Source organism: Micropterus salmoides, unplaced genomic scaffold, assembly GCF_014851395.1.
Source record: "Micropterus salmoides isolate LMB-PRFRI ecotype aquatic unplaced genomic scaffold, ASM1485139v1 Ms_hic_scaffold_7, whole genome shotgun sequence".
Classification (NCBI taxonomy): Eukaryota; Metazoa; Chordata; class Actinopteri; order Centrarchiformes; family Centrarchidae; genus Micropterus; species Micropterus salmoides.
This window is the reverse complement of record NW_024044459.1, coordinates 32,672,440-32,691,032: the sequence shown is the minus strand read 5'-3', so window position 1 is coordinate 32,691,032 and position 18,593 is coordinate 32,672,440. Positions and strand designations below refer to the sequence as shown.

At 42.4% G+C, this 18,593-nt stretch overlaps 2 protein-coding genes across 5 annotated transcripts in view; one reads left to right on the top strand and one right to left on the bottom strand.

Moving 5' to 3' along the window:
• Nucleotides 1-3,274: 3,274 nt before the first annotated feature.
• Nucleotides 3,275-6,047, bottom strand: neflb (neurofilament, light polypeptide b). Its single transcript, XM_038704669.1, has 4 exons — nt 4,920-6,047; nt 4,570-4,694; nt 4,028-4,440; nt 3,275-3,930 (listed from the first exon to the last, which is right to left on the bottom strand). Exons 1-4 carry the CDS (start codon nt 5,988-5,990, stop codon nt 3,749-3,751), a joined length of 1,791 nt encoding a protein of 596 aa, XP_038560597.1. The 5' UTR covers nt 5,991-6,047; the 3' UTR covers nt 3,275-3,748.
• A 1,777-nt stretch (nt 6,048-7,824) lies between these two features.
• The window catches only part of cabin1 (calcineurin binding protein 1), a 40,013-nt gene continuing 29,244 nt past the window's right edge, over nt 7,825-18,593 (top strand). Inside the window, exons 1-27 of one of the 4 annotated variants that reach the window (XM_038704664.1) lie at nt 7,825-7,983; nt 8,520-8,571; nt 8,721-8,813; nt 8,937-9,050; nt 9,625-9,759; nt 9,884-10,064; nt 10,167-10,296; nt 10,401-10,550; nt 10,879-11,186; nt 11,290-11,467; nt 11,553-11,686; nt 11,775-11,992; nt 12,347-12,419; nt 12,715-12,902; nt 12,994-13,131; nt 13,216-13,404; nt 13,501-13,743; nt 13,869-14,022; nt 14,102-14,217; nt 14,449-14,610; nt 15,590-15,796; nt 15,977-16,122; nt 16,327-16,588; nt 16,811-16,981; nt 17,795-17,884; nt 18,015-18,175; nt 18,269-18,366. In XM_038704664.1, the coding sequence (XP_038560592.1) occupies nt 8,569-8,571; nt 8,721-8,813; nt 8,937-9,050; nt 9,625-9,759; nt 9,884-10,064; nt 10,167-10,296; nt 10,401-10,550; nt 10,879-11,186; nt 11,290-11,467; nt 11,553-11,686; nt 11,775-11,992; nt 12,347-12,419; nt 12,715-12,902; nt 12,994-13,131; nt 13,216-13,404; nt 13,501-13,743; nt 13,869-14,022; nt 14,102-14,217; nt 14,449-14,610; nt 15,590-15,796; nt 15,977-16,122; nt 16,327-16,588; nt 16,811-16,981; nt 17,795-17,884; nt 18,015-18,175; nt 18,269-18,366 (4,042 nt within the window). In that variant the 5' untranslated portion in view covers nt 7,825-7,983; nt 8,520-8,568. Of the gene's footprint in view, nt 7,984-8,519; nt 8,572-8,720; nt 8,814-8,936; nt 9,051-9,624; nt 9,760-9,883; nt 10,065-10,166; nt 10,297-10,400; nt 10,551-10,878; nt 11,187-11,289; nt 11,468-11,552; nt 11,687-11,774; nt 11,993-12,346; nt 12,420-12,714; nt 12,903-12,993; nt 13,132-13,215; nt 13,405-13,500; nt 13,744-13,868; nt 14,023-14,101; nt 14,218-14,448; nt 14,611-15,589; nt 15,797-15,976; nt 16,123-16,326; nt 16,589-16,810; nt 16,982-17,794; nt 17,885-18,014; nt 18,176-18,268; nt 18,481-18,593 lie in introns of all 4 variants that reach the window. The other 3 variants (XM_038704662.1, XM_038704665.1, XM_038704663.1) reach the window with 3 other exon arrangements.

Below are 18,593 nucleotides of genomic sequence, written 5' to 3'. Positions count from 1 at the left end.
ATGGATTTTTGGGTCCACTGCCAGGACCACATGACGCCAGAGGCAAATTGGGCCTTAAAATCCACCTGGCTGTCTGGCAGCAGAATCAGGCAACAGCCCGGTCCTGCAGTGCTGTAGCCGATAGGTCAATGCATTATCTGTGCACAAGTTGCTTTGCAGTTGACTTTTGGTTGGGGTACAGTATATGCAAACTTTTATATTCTTACAGAATGTTACATAAAACATATGGTCATGGTCACTTTGTAATAATGCAAGCTGTAAATATTTTTCTGTACTTGATATTGACACCTTCATGATTTCCTGTGCATTTAGTCTGCTTGTGACAGATCTTTCAACGTTATGAAAGGTACAGGCCGGCCAGTGTTATTTTGCATTTAAAGGTTTCATCTGCAGCCCAGCCTGAATAAACACAGACATGACTGCAGGAAATATGTAGTGTTAATGCTCGTGAATACAGAGCCAGTTTAAAGTTAGGTTGAGCACATTTATATCTACAAGTCCAACATCTCATTTCCAGGTTGTGATGCATGAGAAAGGATGTGCCCTAAGGCTACTCTATGTGTCTCCATCTGACTCAGTGAAGCATTCTTTGTACATAAGGCCATCTGAAAACTGCAGATATGTGTGTGCCAGGAGAAGCGAGTATCTATTTTTAGAGTGCCACATCTTTTAATGAAATAGTCTCAGTCTGCTGTCTTCCAGGCCAATGTGAAGTCTCGTTTCGACAGAGCCTTTTAATTAGGTGATTCTCCGAGATCAGCAGAGGGAGCCACAACTCTTATCTAAGACTTCCTTTTCTTTGTGGAGACAAAGCGCGGCTGTGTGACAACCAAAAAGGCAGACTGCAACGTGACCACCCTCACTGTCTGGACCGGGTCCTGAGCCGTCTGAGAGGGGAGTGCACACCCAAATGCAATTTAAAAAACATAATCAGGACAAGTGCTTCTGTCAATGTGAAAAAACTGAATGTGAACTATGTGTTTCTATTGTAGGGGCCCACGTCTGGGCACACTGCAGTGCAGCAACATCAGTTTGGTTGCTAAATTAAAGGTTATCATGTGGGCTTGAGTACAAAGGCAAATAACAACCAGTGCTGCTGGTACTCAGATTAGATTTCTGATATTGACTCATAAACAGTGTATTACTGTATTGTATATCCTCCTGAAATGCAATATGCATTTCCTGTAATGGAAAGCTGCTGTGTTGCGTGAAGCTGTTTAGATGTGTAGAGTAAGTTACTAACTTTTGAAGTTATCATTATCCTGAACTCAGAAAGTTTTATGTTGAAAACAGTAAAATCTATTTTGGGGTAACTGTACAATACTACTTCTTTTTTTCTTTTTTTTACCTTTTCAGAGGAAACTAGCTGCTGCCGATGTCTCCTGCTGGCTGCTGCACCTTCAGCTCTTTGTTTTTCATCAAAAGGATCGTACGTCTGGGAGGTCTCGTTGATGGGCCTCCCTCTCTCTGACACAGTGTATGCCCACAAGAGGGAGCGGGAGTTATAAGATTTATACACCAGCCCGCTCATAGCCCAAATGTGACAGATGAAGCAAGGGATGAAACTCAATATCTGAAAGATGAAATGTAATAAAAATAACACAGCTTTGCTTTGATATGCTGCATTACAGGGGATCTGTGTCCCACCATGCCCTTCGACTCACCAACACACTGTACACGCACACACACCCTTGCAAGCCTCTCCTTGCTGTATACAACACAAGTGATACATATGAGCACCTGAGGGAGTATCTATATCCTGCTGGTGGTTTACTGTATCTATTGTGATGAGCACTATCTCAACTTCAGCATTCTGTTTGCAGGCTAGATATTAAAATCCAGCCAGAAGCAAATTATTGGTGTAGTTTTAATCAATAAGAAAACATTTCATTCCCATCTCCTTGGTGAAAGTGGTGTGTAAGCAGAGCCAAATTCATTGCAAAGTGGAATTTCTAATGATTAAAGTGAGTGCTCCTTTGGACTGGATCTAATCTGACTGTAGCAACCGAGAGCAACAGAAGGAGGAGGTGGATGTAGTTTAGCTCAGGGCGGGGTAAACTGAGGACAATGAGGATGGAGAGGGAGAGGAGAGGGAGACGGTTTGGGGCATCGCTTTGACACGATCAAGATCGGCCAGAACGTGTACTACATGTACAAAAAGTGAAGTTATTTGCATGTCTTGCAATTATAAAGTGATGAAATATTTCAAAGTGTGTTTCAGAAACATCAAACAGAGGCTCCTGCTCCACATCTAGTGTGTGTCCAAATGTGTGTGAGAAGAGAAGACAAAGGTGTGTGCGTGTTTGGGGTTAATTTGTTTGACAGGGATTGCATCTCTGCAGATGCCTAAAGGAAGCCCCTTTTCTCTCAACCTCTTTGCTGTGTGTCCTCTGTCAAGGTTTAATGCAGTGAGATATTTCCATTCTTCCTCTCCCTCTCCGTCTCTCTCACCCCCACTGAAATAATGAAATTCTTCTCTCTCTTGCTGTCCTGCGTGAGTTGACACTTGGCCAGATTCTTTGGTGCAGCAGACTAGCTGAGTCATAAAGGTTTCAGTACGCTCTGATTTATGGACAGTGATGTGGATGAGGGTGAGGCAGCAGGAAAAAAACGCCGGTGTCAGCTCACTGATCACACAGAGACTGTAGGCACACGAGGACGGAGACGACCTGCTGACTTGAGATAAAGACAAAAACGCCACTCCAACTCATTTCTTTATATACTAGGCTTTGGTTTAGCCAAGTAGAGAGAATTTTAATGAGGCTTTACTGGCAGATCATTGAAAATGTGAAGCTTAATATGGTCTGATATACTGTGATGTTTTTGTTTAATAACTCTTTTTAATGCATTTTCATTTGAAAGGCCTCAGCATGGTGTCTTTTGGTGAAAGAACCTAAAACAACTCGCTGACCTAGCCAGTTTGCTACTGTGATGCTGTTACTGCAGCCCTCCCTCCAATCAATTGTGGACTGATTTATTAATATGTATAGAAACATTAGCTGTTTGGCTGCCATCTATGTAGTTTTTCCATTAACCTCCATTAACATTCAGGCGAGAAAAGAACATTTTGTTTTTAAAGCCTGAATGAAAAAGGAGCCCACTGCTAATTAGCAAGTAAAACTATCTATCCTTGCTCATGAAAGTGAGTCACAGAGCTTGGACATGGAATATGATTTTCTGCTAATGCGTTTATTTGTGTTAAATGTTTTTGATTTGACACTTCATTGCAACTGTTCCTTTTCATAAGTACAAATGAAAAGCCTGGGGCCAGCACTATGTTGTCAAGGTGTCAAGGCTTTATTGGAGTTCAATGCAGCACAGCATGGATTTAAAGCACTCAGTGAGGACTTGAAGTAAGGCATTTCAGACTGGGTATTGCACATTCAGACAATTGTACAGGCATGTATCGGTGAGAGTAAAGCACACAGGTGTTTGCAAACAAATCTTCACAAAGCAGAATTTCTACTCCAGACATTTGTCACATCCTGTCTTCATCAATTTATTGATTTGCTTTTATATTGTTTCATTTCTTTGCTTGTACAGTGTGCATATTCATGCTGCGGGTCACTCAAGTTCTCAAGTTGATCACACAGAATATTTTGTTCATCAACATGTTGTCTTCTGATTTCAATAGATTTTTATTTGGTCTGAATTAGAGATATATCTCTGTACATGTAGAGCACCAGAGAAGACATCCTTCAGCTACAATGCTAGCAGGTAGTTTTAAAGCATTTAAATTTAAACTTTTTTATTTTTCCCCATTTTTCTCCTCAGACTCCACCTCCTCTTGTTTTTCAGTTTCTTCCTCCCCCTTCTCACCCGCACCATCACCCTCTTCCTCTTTCTGCTCAGCGTCCTCCTCTTCTTGAGGTTGGCTCTCCTCTCCTCCTTCTTCCTCATCTTCTTTTTCTCCATCCTCTGCCTCACCCTCTTCATTTCCAGAACCATGTGAGGAATGGTTATGGTTAGATTTAATTTACTAATTCACACATGCACATATCAATGAAAAAAAAATTACCACACTAACCTTCACCATCTGCTTCTTCCTCTTCCTCTAATGGTTCTTCTTTCTCCTTTTCTTCTACCTCCGCATCCTCCTCTTCCCCCCCCTCTTCTCCCTCTTCCTCACCCTCCTTCTCTTCTCCCTGCTGCTCCTCTTCGTCCTCCTTCTCTTCCTCTTCTTCCTGCTCTTCCTCCTCCTCTTTAGGAGGGCTGGCCTCCGCCTGCTGTGCTTGGCTTGCGGATACTGTCTCCTCTGTGGACAGTGATGAAGTATACAAGCGGGAGCTCAGCAGATACGGAGCTGCAGAGCTCAGCTGAGACTGCATGGAGACCTGTGTTCTTCCGTAAGATGGAGGAGCGTACATGGCCTGGGAGTAAGCAGTGACAGACCCCAGTCTCACCACATTGAAACGGTTCTCTTCTCCTTCAAGGAGCTTCCTAACAGAATAAGACACAAATGGAAAGAAAATGGGATGCTAACTTATTGGTGTTGGTGGCATTCATTTAAATCCCACAATTACAACACAATATACAAAACACTGAAAAGATTATGTGTAAGACACTCACCTGTAGGCTGCAATTTCAATTTCCAAGGCCATCTTCACATTCAAGAGGTCCTGATAATCTTTCAAGTAGCGAGCCATGTCATTCTTGTTGGCCCTCAACTCTTCCTCCAGTTGACTTATTGTATCCTTCATAGAACAGACATAGAAAAGTTACATGTTAATGGCAAATTATGGGCTGGATGCAGATTGTATCTCAGATAATCTGTGGGGTATCACTGTGGGGTATCACTGTATGCTCAATAACAGGCCACACTGGCAGTCAGACTCTTCTCAATATGACTTTTGTCATGGAAAGGACATAGAGATATATGCAGCCCTGCTCCTTTATGTCAGTGTGTTTCTGTTCCTCACCTGCAGTGCGGAGATTTCTGCACTCTGTTTCTCCTCTACTTCCTGTAGTTGGTTTTCCAGGGCTTGATTCATCTCACGGCAGGCATCAATCTCCAGCATCCTGGCACTGAGGAGCCGACGGTATTCTCCAGCCTCATCTTTGGCATTACGTACACTCTCTGTGTTGCGAGTAGTGCCTGCTGTCATCACATTCATCTTGTTGCAGAACCATTCTTCGGCTGATTGAAGGTTTTGTTGGGCAAGCTTCTCATACTGGACTCTGATGTCACGTAGAGAAGCGGATAGGTCGGGTTTGGCAACCTCCATCTCCACAAACACCTCTGCGCTGTACTGTATTTGGGCCTGCAGCTCAGCAATCTCACTCATACAGAGGCGCTTCAGAAAGGCCATCTCATCCAGCAGGGTCCCAACTCTTTTCTCAAGCTCAGCCCGGCCCAGTGCAGCTTCATCTGCTCCCTTCCTGGCATCCATGAGTCTGCCCTCTGCTTCCTGTCTGCCGAGCACTTCGTCCTCATAGCGCTTTTGCAGGTTTCTCAACACATCCTCCATCTCATCCCTGTGGTCCTGGGCTGCTTGCCTCTCATGGCGGGCCTCTTCTACAGCAGCTTGGAGCTGGCGGATCTCATGCTCATACAGGGCCCGAAGGTTGGATGGCTCTGTTTGCCTCTGCCTGAGCAGCAGGAGTTCAGTATCCAGCAACTTGTTCTGCTGCTCCAGTTCATGGACCCTCTCAATGAAGCTTGCAAAGCGATCATTCAGTTCCTGCAGCTCAGCCTTCTCCTTGGTCCTTATTGATTTGAACTCAGAGCTGACCTGGGCTGCTTGGTCAAGGCGTAGCTCAGTAGCAGCTGCAGACACTGGAGCAGAAAGCACAGAGGAGTAGCTGGAAGTAGCTCGGGTGTGTGTTGGATAACTTCTGCGTGAAGATGCATAGGAAGTTATTGGGGCAGAGTGGCTGGAGTAGGCATACCTAGATCCTATTCCTCCACCAGCTCCGTATCCTGCACTGCGCACAGCTACTCTCTTCTTGTAAGTAGAAGGGAAGTAAGGGTCAAAGCCGAAGGAAGTCATGTTTTGAAAAAGAAGGCTGCTCTATGTCTAAGAACTGGGTTGACTGCACCAGTGAATCTGCATTACCCTGGCTTTTATAGAGCCAGTAATGACTGTGACGTAAGCTATTTTCTGCAGGCATGCTGACAGAAGGAATTGATAATGCTGCCAGCCAGCCAGTCTCAGCCAAGGGAGAGATGAGGTGGGGTGAGGATGAGTGTGGGGGGTGGAGGAGGCAGGGAAAGAGGCAGAGCAACAAGAGACTGCAACAGACAGGGTCACTGAGGACAGTATACTGTTACTCCTAATAACTGCAGAAGTCGTTACTATTTGCTACCATAAATCCTGAAAAAGACATAATGTGTCTGTCATGTAACAGAAACTGTTGAAATACTGACGGATGAGGGGAGAAAAGCCACATTTTGTAAATGATGACTCTGCTTTGCACTGTTTTGCATCATCTGTCTGCTGTGTTCGAATATTAATGACCATTTTATTTTGCTCTAAGTATCACAATTAAATTTGACAATAAGGCAATGCAAAGCAAATCAGCTGAAGATCAAACAGTTTAGAAAGTCCTGTGAAAAAAAAAGAAAAGGTTTTGCCCTCTAGTGGCTGCCAGTTTACCATGCAGGTTACACATTACAAACGCTGACTATAATGTTTAAGAGGGAATACGCTGATGTAGCCTATTAGAAATTATTGTGTACCCTTCCCTGTCATTATATGGTCTATTTTATTCCCTCATTTTCCTCTAAATAAACTGCACAGCCTTTTTATTAAATCCATTTTCTCTGAGACAATAGCAGGGTTGTGCCTAGCAGTGGAAATAGTGTAGGCCAAGGGTTTTCAAAGTGGGAGGCAGGCCTGACCAAACAGTTTCGGGGGGCGGGGGTTCAGTGAATGGAAGTGAAAAAGTATTGCATTATCAAAAGGAGATCACATTGATAATGTATGCGAGATGGTTAAAGAGATAGTTCACAGATACATTAAGCTAGTTTTGAGGAATGTTTTTTTTCCTCAGAGTCAGAAACTAATAAATGCCTTAGGACAGACCTTTATGTATTTGGTGTTGTCTGAAGTTATGTTAAACAGCAATACTGGGCTGTATATTAGCAAAACCAAGCAAACTAAATAAAGCAAAGTCTCAGACTTTAAAAACCCCTGATGTAGCGATAACATATGTAGTGGCGTGGTTGAAAATGTTGTTTAAAATGTTTACAGCTTTTTGTTTATCGGGGGAAAACCTTCTGTCTTTATGAATTGACAGAACAAGGTTGCAGAAAACACCCTTTTGAACAGTGAATGCTGCCCTGCCCCCTCTTTTGACAGCACTATTTTGTTAACTTTTACTTCTATCCCTAGGTATTTACCCCATTGATGCCATACGTGCTATTAGCGCTTACTAGTATTTATTGCTGCTCTTACTATGTCTATTGTCACTTGTAGATCTTTACTCATTTGTATCTCAAATGATTAAATGTAATGTAATGACTATACAGGCTGCTGATTAGACCACCATTGTGCATCAATAGCCATATGTGGTAAGGTGTCTTTCCATACATAGCCTACACAAATAAACATAGACTAATATCTGTTCTTTAAACTGTGACAACATAATGTTGACAGGTTTGAAAACAGCTAATTCAGTCTATATTACTTTTTGTTTTGTTTTTTGCAATGACTAACTTGAAAGCATTTGTGGTCAGTGTTGTATATGTACGTGTGTGTGTGTGTGTGTGTGTTGATGGTGTGGGTTTCACCATATGATTGGTCCCTTGAATACACCCACACTGTATTGACCAATGAGTGACGACTTTACTAATTGGCGGGTGTACGTCATGCAGCGACGCAAACGCTTCTAACGTTTACAACAGCGGAGGATGATGAATAAATGAAGTTTCAAACTTGCTTTGTGCTTCATGTCCACTCATGACCGCAGTGTTGATTTAGAGTTCACTGCCTTGCTGTAGTTGTAGCAACGTTACAAATGCAGTTTAAACGGCAATGAACGGTAAGTCGCACAGATTTTCAAGTGTTGGTGACCCGGTGAAACCATAACGTTAGCTAACATTAGCCCATATAGCTAACGTGTTTGCTAATATCAGCTAGCGTTAGCTGGGGCAGGAACATAAGCTGTTAGGTATCACGAAGATATATTTACCACCTGCTGTCAGGGAGTCCTGGTTGTGTTATTCACCAGTGAAGCTAAATAACTACTTTCACAGGACAAACCGCGGCAATGCCCCACCGCAGAGCCAAGCTAACGAGGCTAACGTTACGTTTTGAGTGGCATTTTGGTAAGAGAAGCTAGTCGGTCCCAAGCCCCTCTCGATTAGCCTATTGTGTCAAATGATAACATCTGCCTAGCCGAGAAGCTGTCGGGCACAGTCAGCATTACACAAGCTGAATGAACGATAGAGAGGCTGTTGAAGATAAAACAAGCGAGGGTTTGTCTGGTGATGAGACCTACAACATTACAACATGGTAACTTTGTCTAATTCTGCTTTTATCTCTCTCTCTTTGCTCGGTTTCCTTATATTTCTGTAGTACCGATCAAAAGCTGCACGTCGTGAAGGTCTGCTTTCCACGTATTAAAATGGTAAGCCTTGTAATTCTTAGAGTGCATCCTCTATAGCTGTTTTGTATCAAAACACCTTGTGATTGTGCAGAATATTCTCCTCTTACTACCTCCCCCTCTTGTGGTGTATATCTGCTTGCTAAAGGAGTTTGCCTCTTACTACTTTACAGATTCGCATAGCAGCACTGAATGCTGCTTCGACAGCTGCAGATGAGTCTCAAGACCCTTTGCGAAGCAACAAGAGTCGGACAAAAGAGGCTCAGGTACAGACTATTTGCTGATGAATCAACATTCAGCCCAACCCGCTGATGCAGACGTTTTGCTCTGTAAATCTAAGTAAGTTGTCTGATTCCCCCCCCCCCCCCCCCTTTTATTTATCTCCACAGGAAGCTGAGGCATTTGCTTTATATCACAAAGCTTTAGATCTGCAAAAGCATGACAAGTTTGAGGAGTCTGCTAAAGCCTATCATGAGCTTCTCAAAACTCCACTGCTCAAAGAGGTAAAATGCCACACAGCATATAAAAAAAAAAATTTGGTGTTATGGTTAAAATTTGGTGCATCTGTGAAGTAAGTGACACCAGTGTTATACTCTAGATTAATCACAACCATACACCTACACATCTACACATTTAGTCAGCGAGCACTATCACTTTTTGTTTTGGTACAGACCTAATCTGCATGATATCCAGACATGACCAGGCTTTATGCTGTGAAATGACCTAATTTGCCTTCATAGTAACAATCTAATCCAGAGCAATTAAAATACTCTTAAGTATTCATGATTAAGATATTTCATACATTACATTCAACCATTTTGTTTTCGCTGAACAGGTTTAAGGAATTGGTGCTGAAATAGTCTTCACTTGTGAAGTTACATGTTTGATTCTTGTTAAGGGGTGCTGGATGTCTTCATTCATCTTTTGTAGTACTGTTAAAAAGAAAATTCTCATCTTTTTTTCTCTCTACAATGTTGTGCCAACATTCTCGTCGAAGAATTTAAAGAAGCCAAAATTTAGATGAATCTGCTTTACATGTCTTTGGTGCCAGATTTGATTTATGCTCCGATATTTTAGGCCATGCCCTCGGATGATCAGAGAGTGGGTCTCAAGCATCCAGGACTGATGTTAAAATATTCTACTTTTAAAAACTTGGCTACTATGTCTGCAATGCGGGAAGACCTGGACACTGCTATGGAGTTTTATTTGGAGGTAAAATGATAAAATGGTGCCAGTTTAATGGGTTATCATTGTTGGGGTTGTACCGCTTTGTGCAGCTAGTTGTGTGTCAACACTAGGGTGAGTGTTCATACCATATTTTCTGCTCTGTTCTTAGGCAGTTATATTGGATTCCACTGACGTGAACATGTGGTACAAAATTGGTCAAGTGGCTGTGCGACTGGTGCGCATTCCTCTGGCGCGACATGCCTTTGAGGAGGGATTGCACTGTAATCCAGACCACTGGCCCTGCCTGGACAACCTCATAACTATTCTCTACACACTCAGTGACTACACCTGTATGTTATACATCATCATAAGCACTTAGCTCTGTATACTCTCTCTTATACAGTGCAGGAGCTCAAGTATGAAAGAAAAGTCACCTGCAATATTTTCCCTAGGTTGTTTGTACTTCATCGCCAAAGCCCTAGAGAAGGATCATTGTTACACTAAAGGCCTGGTGTTGAAGGAGAAGATCTTTGAGGAGCAGCCTTGTCTGAAAAGGGACACGATGCAGATGTTCATTAAATGGTGAAGCCAGGTCACGTTTTATTCCTCCATTTGTTTAGAATGTGCTGCAGCTCTATTCTTTCACTTCATTGACAACTCTCTTTGCTGTGGTGGGTCATTTGCAGTGATATGTCTATTAATTATGTGGAAGTGGAGAAAGAGGAACGCCAATCCATTGTGGAAGAGGCACTGGAGATACGGAAGCGCAGACAGGCTCTCTCTCACTGTGAACCAAAACCTGACCTTGTCCTGATTCAGCCCATCCGCTGCCTCTCGTGAGTTCTGTGCTGCTGTGTCTCTGTGAACTGTTTAGTTTTGCTGTCTCTGTAGTTTAATTTGAAAATTGCTTGTCACTTGTGAGAATAACAGTTAAGATTTGAGCATGTATTATTTGTTTTTTTGAGGATGTACCGGCTATGAAATTAATATTATTAATAATTATTATTATTATTATACTCATGCAATGCATACAAATAACAGGATATACTACACTGACATTTTTGGTCCACTGATTTTGAACTAATTGTTTTCTGACCTCAGTTTTGTGAACCTATTGTTTGTGGTTTAACAGTGTCATCTACAACTGTTGTTTTTGCATCTCAGTTGGAAGAATGTAGGCGAAAGCCTTCTTGCAATGTACAGACATCAGACCACATGTGAGGAACCACGCCCGAGTCTTGGCCGCAGAATTGACTTGTCAGAGTACCGAGACCCAAACTTCCTTCAGAACCTCCCTCAACCCAGCAGCCCTGTCAGTATGGGCCAGACCACTGTGCTCAGCAGCAGCCCCAGCTCATCCTTGCCGCCAATCAACCTCCCTGAGCCAGCAGTGCTGCCACAACCCGGCGCTCAACCTCAGATTAACCCCTGCCAAACCACCGTGGAGGTCACCACTTCTGCTCCCCCTGTTGGTTAGTTGTTTTCAAAGAGAAATTTCTTTTTTTTCAACAGTAAATGCCACTGCATAACTAATATTCTGTGAGAATAAGTTTTAATCTTACTGTACATTCACAGCTACAGCAATGGAGGTTTCACTGGCAGATAAAGTGAAGAAAGTTCCCAAAAGGAAACGGGCGGTGGAAGATAGTGGGGAGACAGCCAAGCGACGCTCTGCACGTGTGCGAAACACAAAATGCAAGAAGGAAGAGAAGATTGATTTTCAGGAACTGCTTTTTAAATACCTACCTTCCAGGTAGTTTACACTAAACCTAATATATAATACATAAATATGTAGCTCATTATAGTTGTCTAAGGAACATTTTGCTGGTTTGTCTTAGGCTGAAGAAGTTTGATCCTGATAATGATGATGAGAGTTTGAGTAATCTTGAGACCCAGTGTGATGGGAAAGACAATGTACAGCCTCTACATGGGAGTTGCTTGCCTGTTGATTCAGTTGAATTCATGGAATCTGGTATGTAGTGCATTGTAGATATGCATTTACAATACACTGTTGTGCCATGTTTCTGTCATATTAACAAACTGTGCATTCCCTTCTGTAGAACAACAGGATGTCCACAACTTCCTGCTCAAAAATATGACCAATGGTGGTATACTGGACCTGATGATGCGCTATCTGAAAGCAGTGGGTCAGAAGTTCTTGGAGCAGTGGCCTCGGGGGATGACAGCTGTGGTACTGGAAGTCTATCAGACCTGGAGGAAGCACAGCAGTGGTCTTCCTAACCCTCTGATGCGGGACTGCAGCAGCCAACACATCAGGGTAAGAAAAGTTGATCATTTCAGTATGTAATACAATGTGTTTATTAAAAATGCCTTAACTATTATTTCAGTAGGTCCACTTTGGTGTGATATGAAACAGCAAAATGTCTCTGTATTTGCATCTTAAAGGTATTTAGTTTGTTTGTTTAAATTAAAACGCTGTCATTGATCCTGGACCCAGCATTGGGAAGGCTTGCAGACTCCAGGCTCTATAGATGTAGGGGTTTTTTTGTTTGTTCTTTTTTGAGCCAGGGACAAAACTTTTTTTTTTTTCTTTTTTTTTTAAATCAGAATTGACCTCATATTCTGCCCCCACAGTGACCTCTAAAGTGTTTTATATCTGCTACATGTCCAGGAAATGTTGGCAATGAGCTTAGCATGTATGGAGTTGCAGTTGGAGCAGTGGTTACACAATAAAGGAAAGATTGGTAAGTACCAGTGAGCTAGCCCTCATCATTTCTGATTGGATTTTTGACAAACATTGATTAATTGCATTACAGTATTAGCTAGTTTGTCCATGTTTCAATTTTCATATTTCAAACACTAACAACATTTTGACCAAAATGTTGATCATTGTAGCTTTTTTTTTTTTTTGCATTTTAAGACTAATTGGCCTAAAGGGGGCACTAGAATTACAGTTTTAAATACACTGACACATAGGATTTGTTTATGTTGTGGAGTAATTTGTGGGGAACAACATGCATGCACTTTTTCCTTGTCTAGTGTCTCCAAGAAGAAACAGCATTGGTCTCAGCCATAATGCAGCTGATTCAGAATTCCCTGGGCAGCACTTCCAGGGTGACTTGTTACTCCTAGCCTTGGGCTCATCCCAAAGAGAGCTATTTGAGGATGACTGGCAGGATGCGATGGTGCGTGTCTACTGGCTCAAGGCCCGGTTCTTGACTTTGCAGGTAAAGTCTATATTTCTTTGTTTGTTTTTACTTGAATTTTGATTACATGAGTCCCCTCAGCTCTAAGTCTGTCTGTCTTGTGTTTTGTCAGGGAGACATGGAGTTGGCCCTGGAGAGCTATGATGTCTGTGTAGGCCTGTTGCAGAGCAAACCAAAGACCCCTGAAGGCAAACATTACACCATCAACCTGCCTAACCTACGTGTCGATGCAGCAATCTCTGTGGAGGAGGTCAGTGTGCTGGCTAATGAAATGTTTTTCTTTTATCAATATAAACCCTTATTTCCAACACATTTCCTCTATCCTCACGGACAGATTGACAAGAGGCTGAAGTCTCTGGAGCGTTGTCAGTCTTTGGAGGAGATCCAGCGTCTCTTTGAGTCTGCAGACTTTGAATCTGTTGTGCGCCTGCTGCAGCCCACTCTTAATTATGGCAGCAGGAGTAAAGCTATGGACTTTGTGAGCTCAGCACCAGAGCGGCCTGCTCAGCTGATGCTACTGCAGGTTAGAGATGCTACAGCAATATCAATTGACTTATTTATCTTTTGAAATGTGTTGGTTGACACTTCTTATTCTCTGAATTTTAACTCTGTGGCTTAGAATTCGCTGGTGAAGCTGCAGGACTACCAGCAGTGTTTGGAGTACAGCGAGCTGGCTCTGAATGAAGCCCTGCAGCAGCTCAACTCTGCTCCAAACAGTTCTCCCCCTAGTAAGGAGGAGTGGGTCAGCACCATTGGGAAGTTGCTGGATGGCATCGAGGTCTGCTTCACCAAAGACTCAAAGCTTCTAAGCAATGTCCCCCAGTTCACTAGTATGGCTCGACTGGCAAACAACCTAATTCAGGTTAGAAGAGAGCTAAAGACAACAAAGTTTTTGTTTTTCTAAAGAAACAGTTAAACTCAAAATAAGGAACTGATGAGCCTTTGTGGAATATTTTATCTACTGTGTGGTTGCTGTTGTGTTTTCAGCTGATTGATCTTAGCATGAACATTTCTGACGACCCCAAGGAGCCTTATTTCTTCTCTGTTCTGCCGTGGATTATCCTGTATCGGATTATCAAACATGAGGAGGCTGCCTTTGACTGTATGCTTCGACAGCATATCTCTGTAGGGGATGACGAAGGTTTGGTTACTTCTGTGCTCTTGGTGTTTAGGCCATGATAGTTGTTACACCGAGTGACCCTGTCAAGTCTCATTTTCAGATGGCTCGGACACTCCCATGCTGCCTTCCTCCCTGATGCTTCTGAACACAGCCCATGAGTATCTTGGCCGTCGCTCCTTGTGCTGCAGCTCAGATGGTGCACTCCTGAAGTTCTATGTAAGTTTGTTTGTACACTTCTCTGCAAATACTGTATTCTGATAAAAGTGACATGTACAGCTTGTAACTTGAATTGACAGTATTGCATCTGTATCTGCTGCACTGCTATTAAATATTAACCTAAAGCAAATGTAGACCTGACGTAATGGTTCTTTGTGTCAGTGTGACTAATCGAATATGTATGGACCATTTGAACAGTTTGACAGAGCTTTATTCTTGTCTTTGATATAGGTTCAAGTTTTAGAAAAAGAGCTTGCAGCCTCCTCCAGCAAAGACTCTCATCCCTACAAAGAGGAGTTGGAGATGGCCTTGGAACAGTGCTTTTTCTGCTTGTATGCCTACCCCAGTAAGAAGAGCAAGACCCGCTACCTTGAGGACCACTCATCTCCACAGGTCATTTACTCAGATGCTTTAAAAAGCATCTGAGTTTAATGCTTAAAGTTTAATAAGTCTTTGACTTAGTATGCTGTAAGTGGTTGCATAAAGTTGGAGTGAGCGAGTAATGAGAGGTTAATCAGTTAATTTACATAGAACAAAAGTAAATCTCTGATTAGATTGCTGGGCATATTTTTAACTAATATATTATGCAATTGAAAATGTAAAAAAAAAAAAAATAATCCAAATGCGGTTGAGCTTGTATTTAGTTAACAGCAAAATGGTGTTGAAGAGGCGGTGAAATAGTGAAGAGGTGGTGAAAATGGCTCAAAGCTTTGACTAATTGGTATGATTTCTCACCTGTTTTGGCAAACGTACGTAAACAGCGAGTATATGAACAGGAGCAGACTGCCAGTGACGCAAACATGTGCCCTTATTGACCCTCACAACACAGAGGAAGTCTGCTCTATCCATTAATGTTGTTTTGTTGGCTTGCAAGGTAAGTCTGGTGTCATTTAAATTAAGTGAGCCTGTGAAATAGCATTAATGGCATAATAGCATGAATTCACTGAGTGAGAAATGTGAACACATTTAGATGATCCACAAACAGCACTCTAGTGTTTTTGTGCTTTTCTCTTCTGTCTTTGATAATTGCTAGATTTGATCTGAATTAAAAACCCAGACAATATCATAACTCTAAGATCACTGTGAGAATGTAACCACTAGAGTGACTCATGGCACAGAGAAGCTTTGTGGATACAGCCCGCTGTCGTATTTTTGTAATGCATGTGCCAGCCACCAGGTGGGTGTCATTCCCACAGCTGTGTGCCAGTGCATTAGATGACTGGCATTCTGGCTTTAATTATACAATACCACAGTGCAAAAGAGTCCCCAGGAGACCACGACGGCACAAATTTTCACTGGCACTGTGTGCTACACTCTAATATAATGGACCTTGCCGCTAATGTTTCTTGTGTAATGAATCTGTGTTTTGCAGGTTGAGCTGCTTTGGTGTGATACCCTCTTCATGTTCCAGTATTTCAAACCAAAGTCACTGCCTGAGTTTGACAGCTATAAAACAAGCACAGTGTCTGCGGAATTGGCCAATCTGCTGAGGCGGTTTGCTGGCATCGCCCCCTCAAGTGATACCCCCATCCTCACCATGGATGAAGTGGCATCCTACATTGAAGGCACAGCAGAAAAGGTCAGTTGTTGGGCCCGCACTGATTGTGAAGAACACCACAGAGTCAGACATGCTAAGCATGTTAAGTCCTGCTCTGCCTTTATGTCACCGTCTTAACTTCATTTACAGGTTTGTCAGTGAGAATCATGATTTATTAATGTTAAATGTGATAAATTAATGTTAAATTTTGATCTCTTTAAGGCCCCATGCCTTCCCGAGGGTAGTACTCCAGCACGTCCAATCATTAATGAGATCTACTACCTGCTGGCGGATTACCATTTCAAGAACAAGGAGCAGTCCAAAGCCATCAAGTTCTATATGCATGACATATGCGTGTGTCCCAACAGGTAGCTAATTTCTCTACACTAGAGTCAATGCTAGCGCACATTACAAAGCGTAATCCAGTTGTTGTTGTTGGTTTTTTAAGGAAAATTTTACTCTATTTGTGTAATGAATATTAGCAATAAAATGTGAATGTTTCGTTTTTCATTTTCTTCTACAATAATCTATCAAGTGCAGTAATTTTACTAGCAACACTTTACTTTCCTCAGGTTTGACTCCTGGGCAGGTATGGCTTTAGCTAGGGCCAGCCGTATCCAGGAAAAGCTCAACTCCAATGAGCTGAAAAGTGACGTTCCTATATGGAAACACTCCCAGGCAGTGCTGAACTGTTTTAAGAGGGCCCTTGAGATAGACGGCTCCAACCTGTCGCTGTGGATTGAGTACGGTACCATATCATATGCACTGCATTCATTTGCTTCACGACAGCTCAAGCAGTGGCGCAACGAGCTCCCCCCAGAGGTGGTTAAACAGGTGAGGCACATGTTAACATCATGAGCAAAATTATCTTGTTGCTCATTTGTGTTCCTTGTCAAGTTATATTAAGTCCTGTTTTTGTGTCAGGTTTTCCATGTTGAGCTAAACGGATGTCACATCCTGTGACTTTTGCTTATTCCACATGTGAATTTGTCTGAATTGATCTGTTGCTTGTGAGATAAATTACTCATGAAGGCTGCACTGTGTGTGTGGTTTCAGATGGAAGAAAGGAGAGACTCCATGCTGGAAACGGCGTTCCAGTGTTTCCAGGGTGCTTCCCGTTGTGAGTGTGACAGTGATGAAGAAGAGTGGCTCATACACTACATGCTGGGAAAGATAGCGGAGAAACGCAAACAGACTCCAGGGGAATATCTGCAGTTATACAAAAAGGTAGTCTGCCAAGGAATTTGTTCAGTTATATGTTTAATAATGAACCTTGTTGTTGAGGTGTTTTCAAAGTGATCAAATTCCTAAAGGTTGAAGTCTAGATTACACAACTGAATTATTTTCTTCTTACAGTACTTCAGTGTAATGGATGAAAATTTATAGAAGTCAGTGAAATAAGTTGGGAAATTTTGAATATAGTTTTCATTGGGGTTTAATGATTTTGAAAAAATAATCTAATAGATTATTGTGAGAGAGATCAATATGATTTGCGATATTAGAGGGAATGATCATTTTTACATAATAAATCTCATTTTCATTAAAACAAATTATGATGTGATTTTTGCAGTGACGTGTGCCAAACAAAGATGTTTACCTGTTTGCCCTAGTTGTCATAATATTAAAAACAAGGGAAATAAAAAACTTTGTTGAAACTAATAGCAATAAATAATAATAAAATAAATTCTTCAGTTCTTAGTTGATCACAGACATCTTGCTTGCTCTCCCTGGAGTTGTTTCATAATCTGCCTACAGAAACAAAGATCGCTGCCCTTCCACCCTCACAAGATGTTTTTTTTTCCTAGAGAGAACAATGTATGGAGTTAGTCATCGCTCTGTTGTTCTGATTAGATCAGTGGAGGCAGAGAAGCCTGGATGACACACAGTGTCATGGAGGTCAGCAGAGAATAAGGGAGGGCGGTGTAAATGCAGTGAACCTTTAATGTCAGCACACATAGCCGTCTTCACCTTTTCTCAATTTTGCCTGTTAATTTATATTACCAATGATTGTGATGGGTTAGTGACTCTCTCCTCTTATAGGCAGCACACTATTTGCACGAAGAAGCTGCCAGGTACCCCCGGAAAATCCATTATCATAATCCTCCTGACCTGGCCATGGAGGCACTGGAGGTAAACTACCTGTGGCTGCTAGCTCAAATAGTTTCTAGTTGTGTCACATGAATGTGTTATGTTAGATAACTGTCTGAAAACATTCACATTTAAAGACATTAAAGTTCTTTTTCCAACTTCTTGCTTCTAGCTGCATTTCCGTCTCAGTGCCACCATCCTAAAACTACTAGAGGCTAATGAGCCTGATCTGGAACACGAGCTCCTGTTCAATTTGCTGGTTGATGCCGCTACTGGACCGTTCGCCAGGGGGGAGGAGAAGAGTATGCCAAGCATGCCTAGATCCCATGAAAAGTAAGCTATAGAAATTTAACCCAGCAGGAATAGCGAAAAACTATTCAAACTTATAGCTGAAAGTGAATTCTCATTGTTTTTGATTTATTGCAGGGAGAAACCCCCCTCCATGACGGATGAAGACTTTAATTGCTCGTCAGTCTGTATAGGGAACGCACACAGGTCCTCCCTTCCATCAGCTGCCACCCCAGGTCTGACTTCCCCTCCTTACGTGGCTACGCCATTTGACCACGATTACGCCAAACGCAAAACACTACGACGGCAACAGTGGCAGCAGCAGCGGCATGAGGAGCAGCAGGCTGATGGTACAGTCCCAGTCCTAGACACTGTCTCTGGGGTTGGGCTCTTTGCCCTTTCTGCACTGGGACAGGAAGCCCACTGGGGAGTGCGCAGATTGCTAATCACCATGCTTAATGGC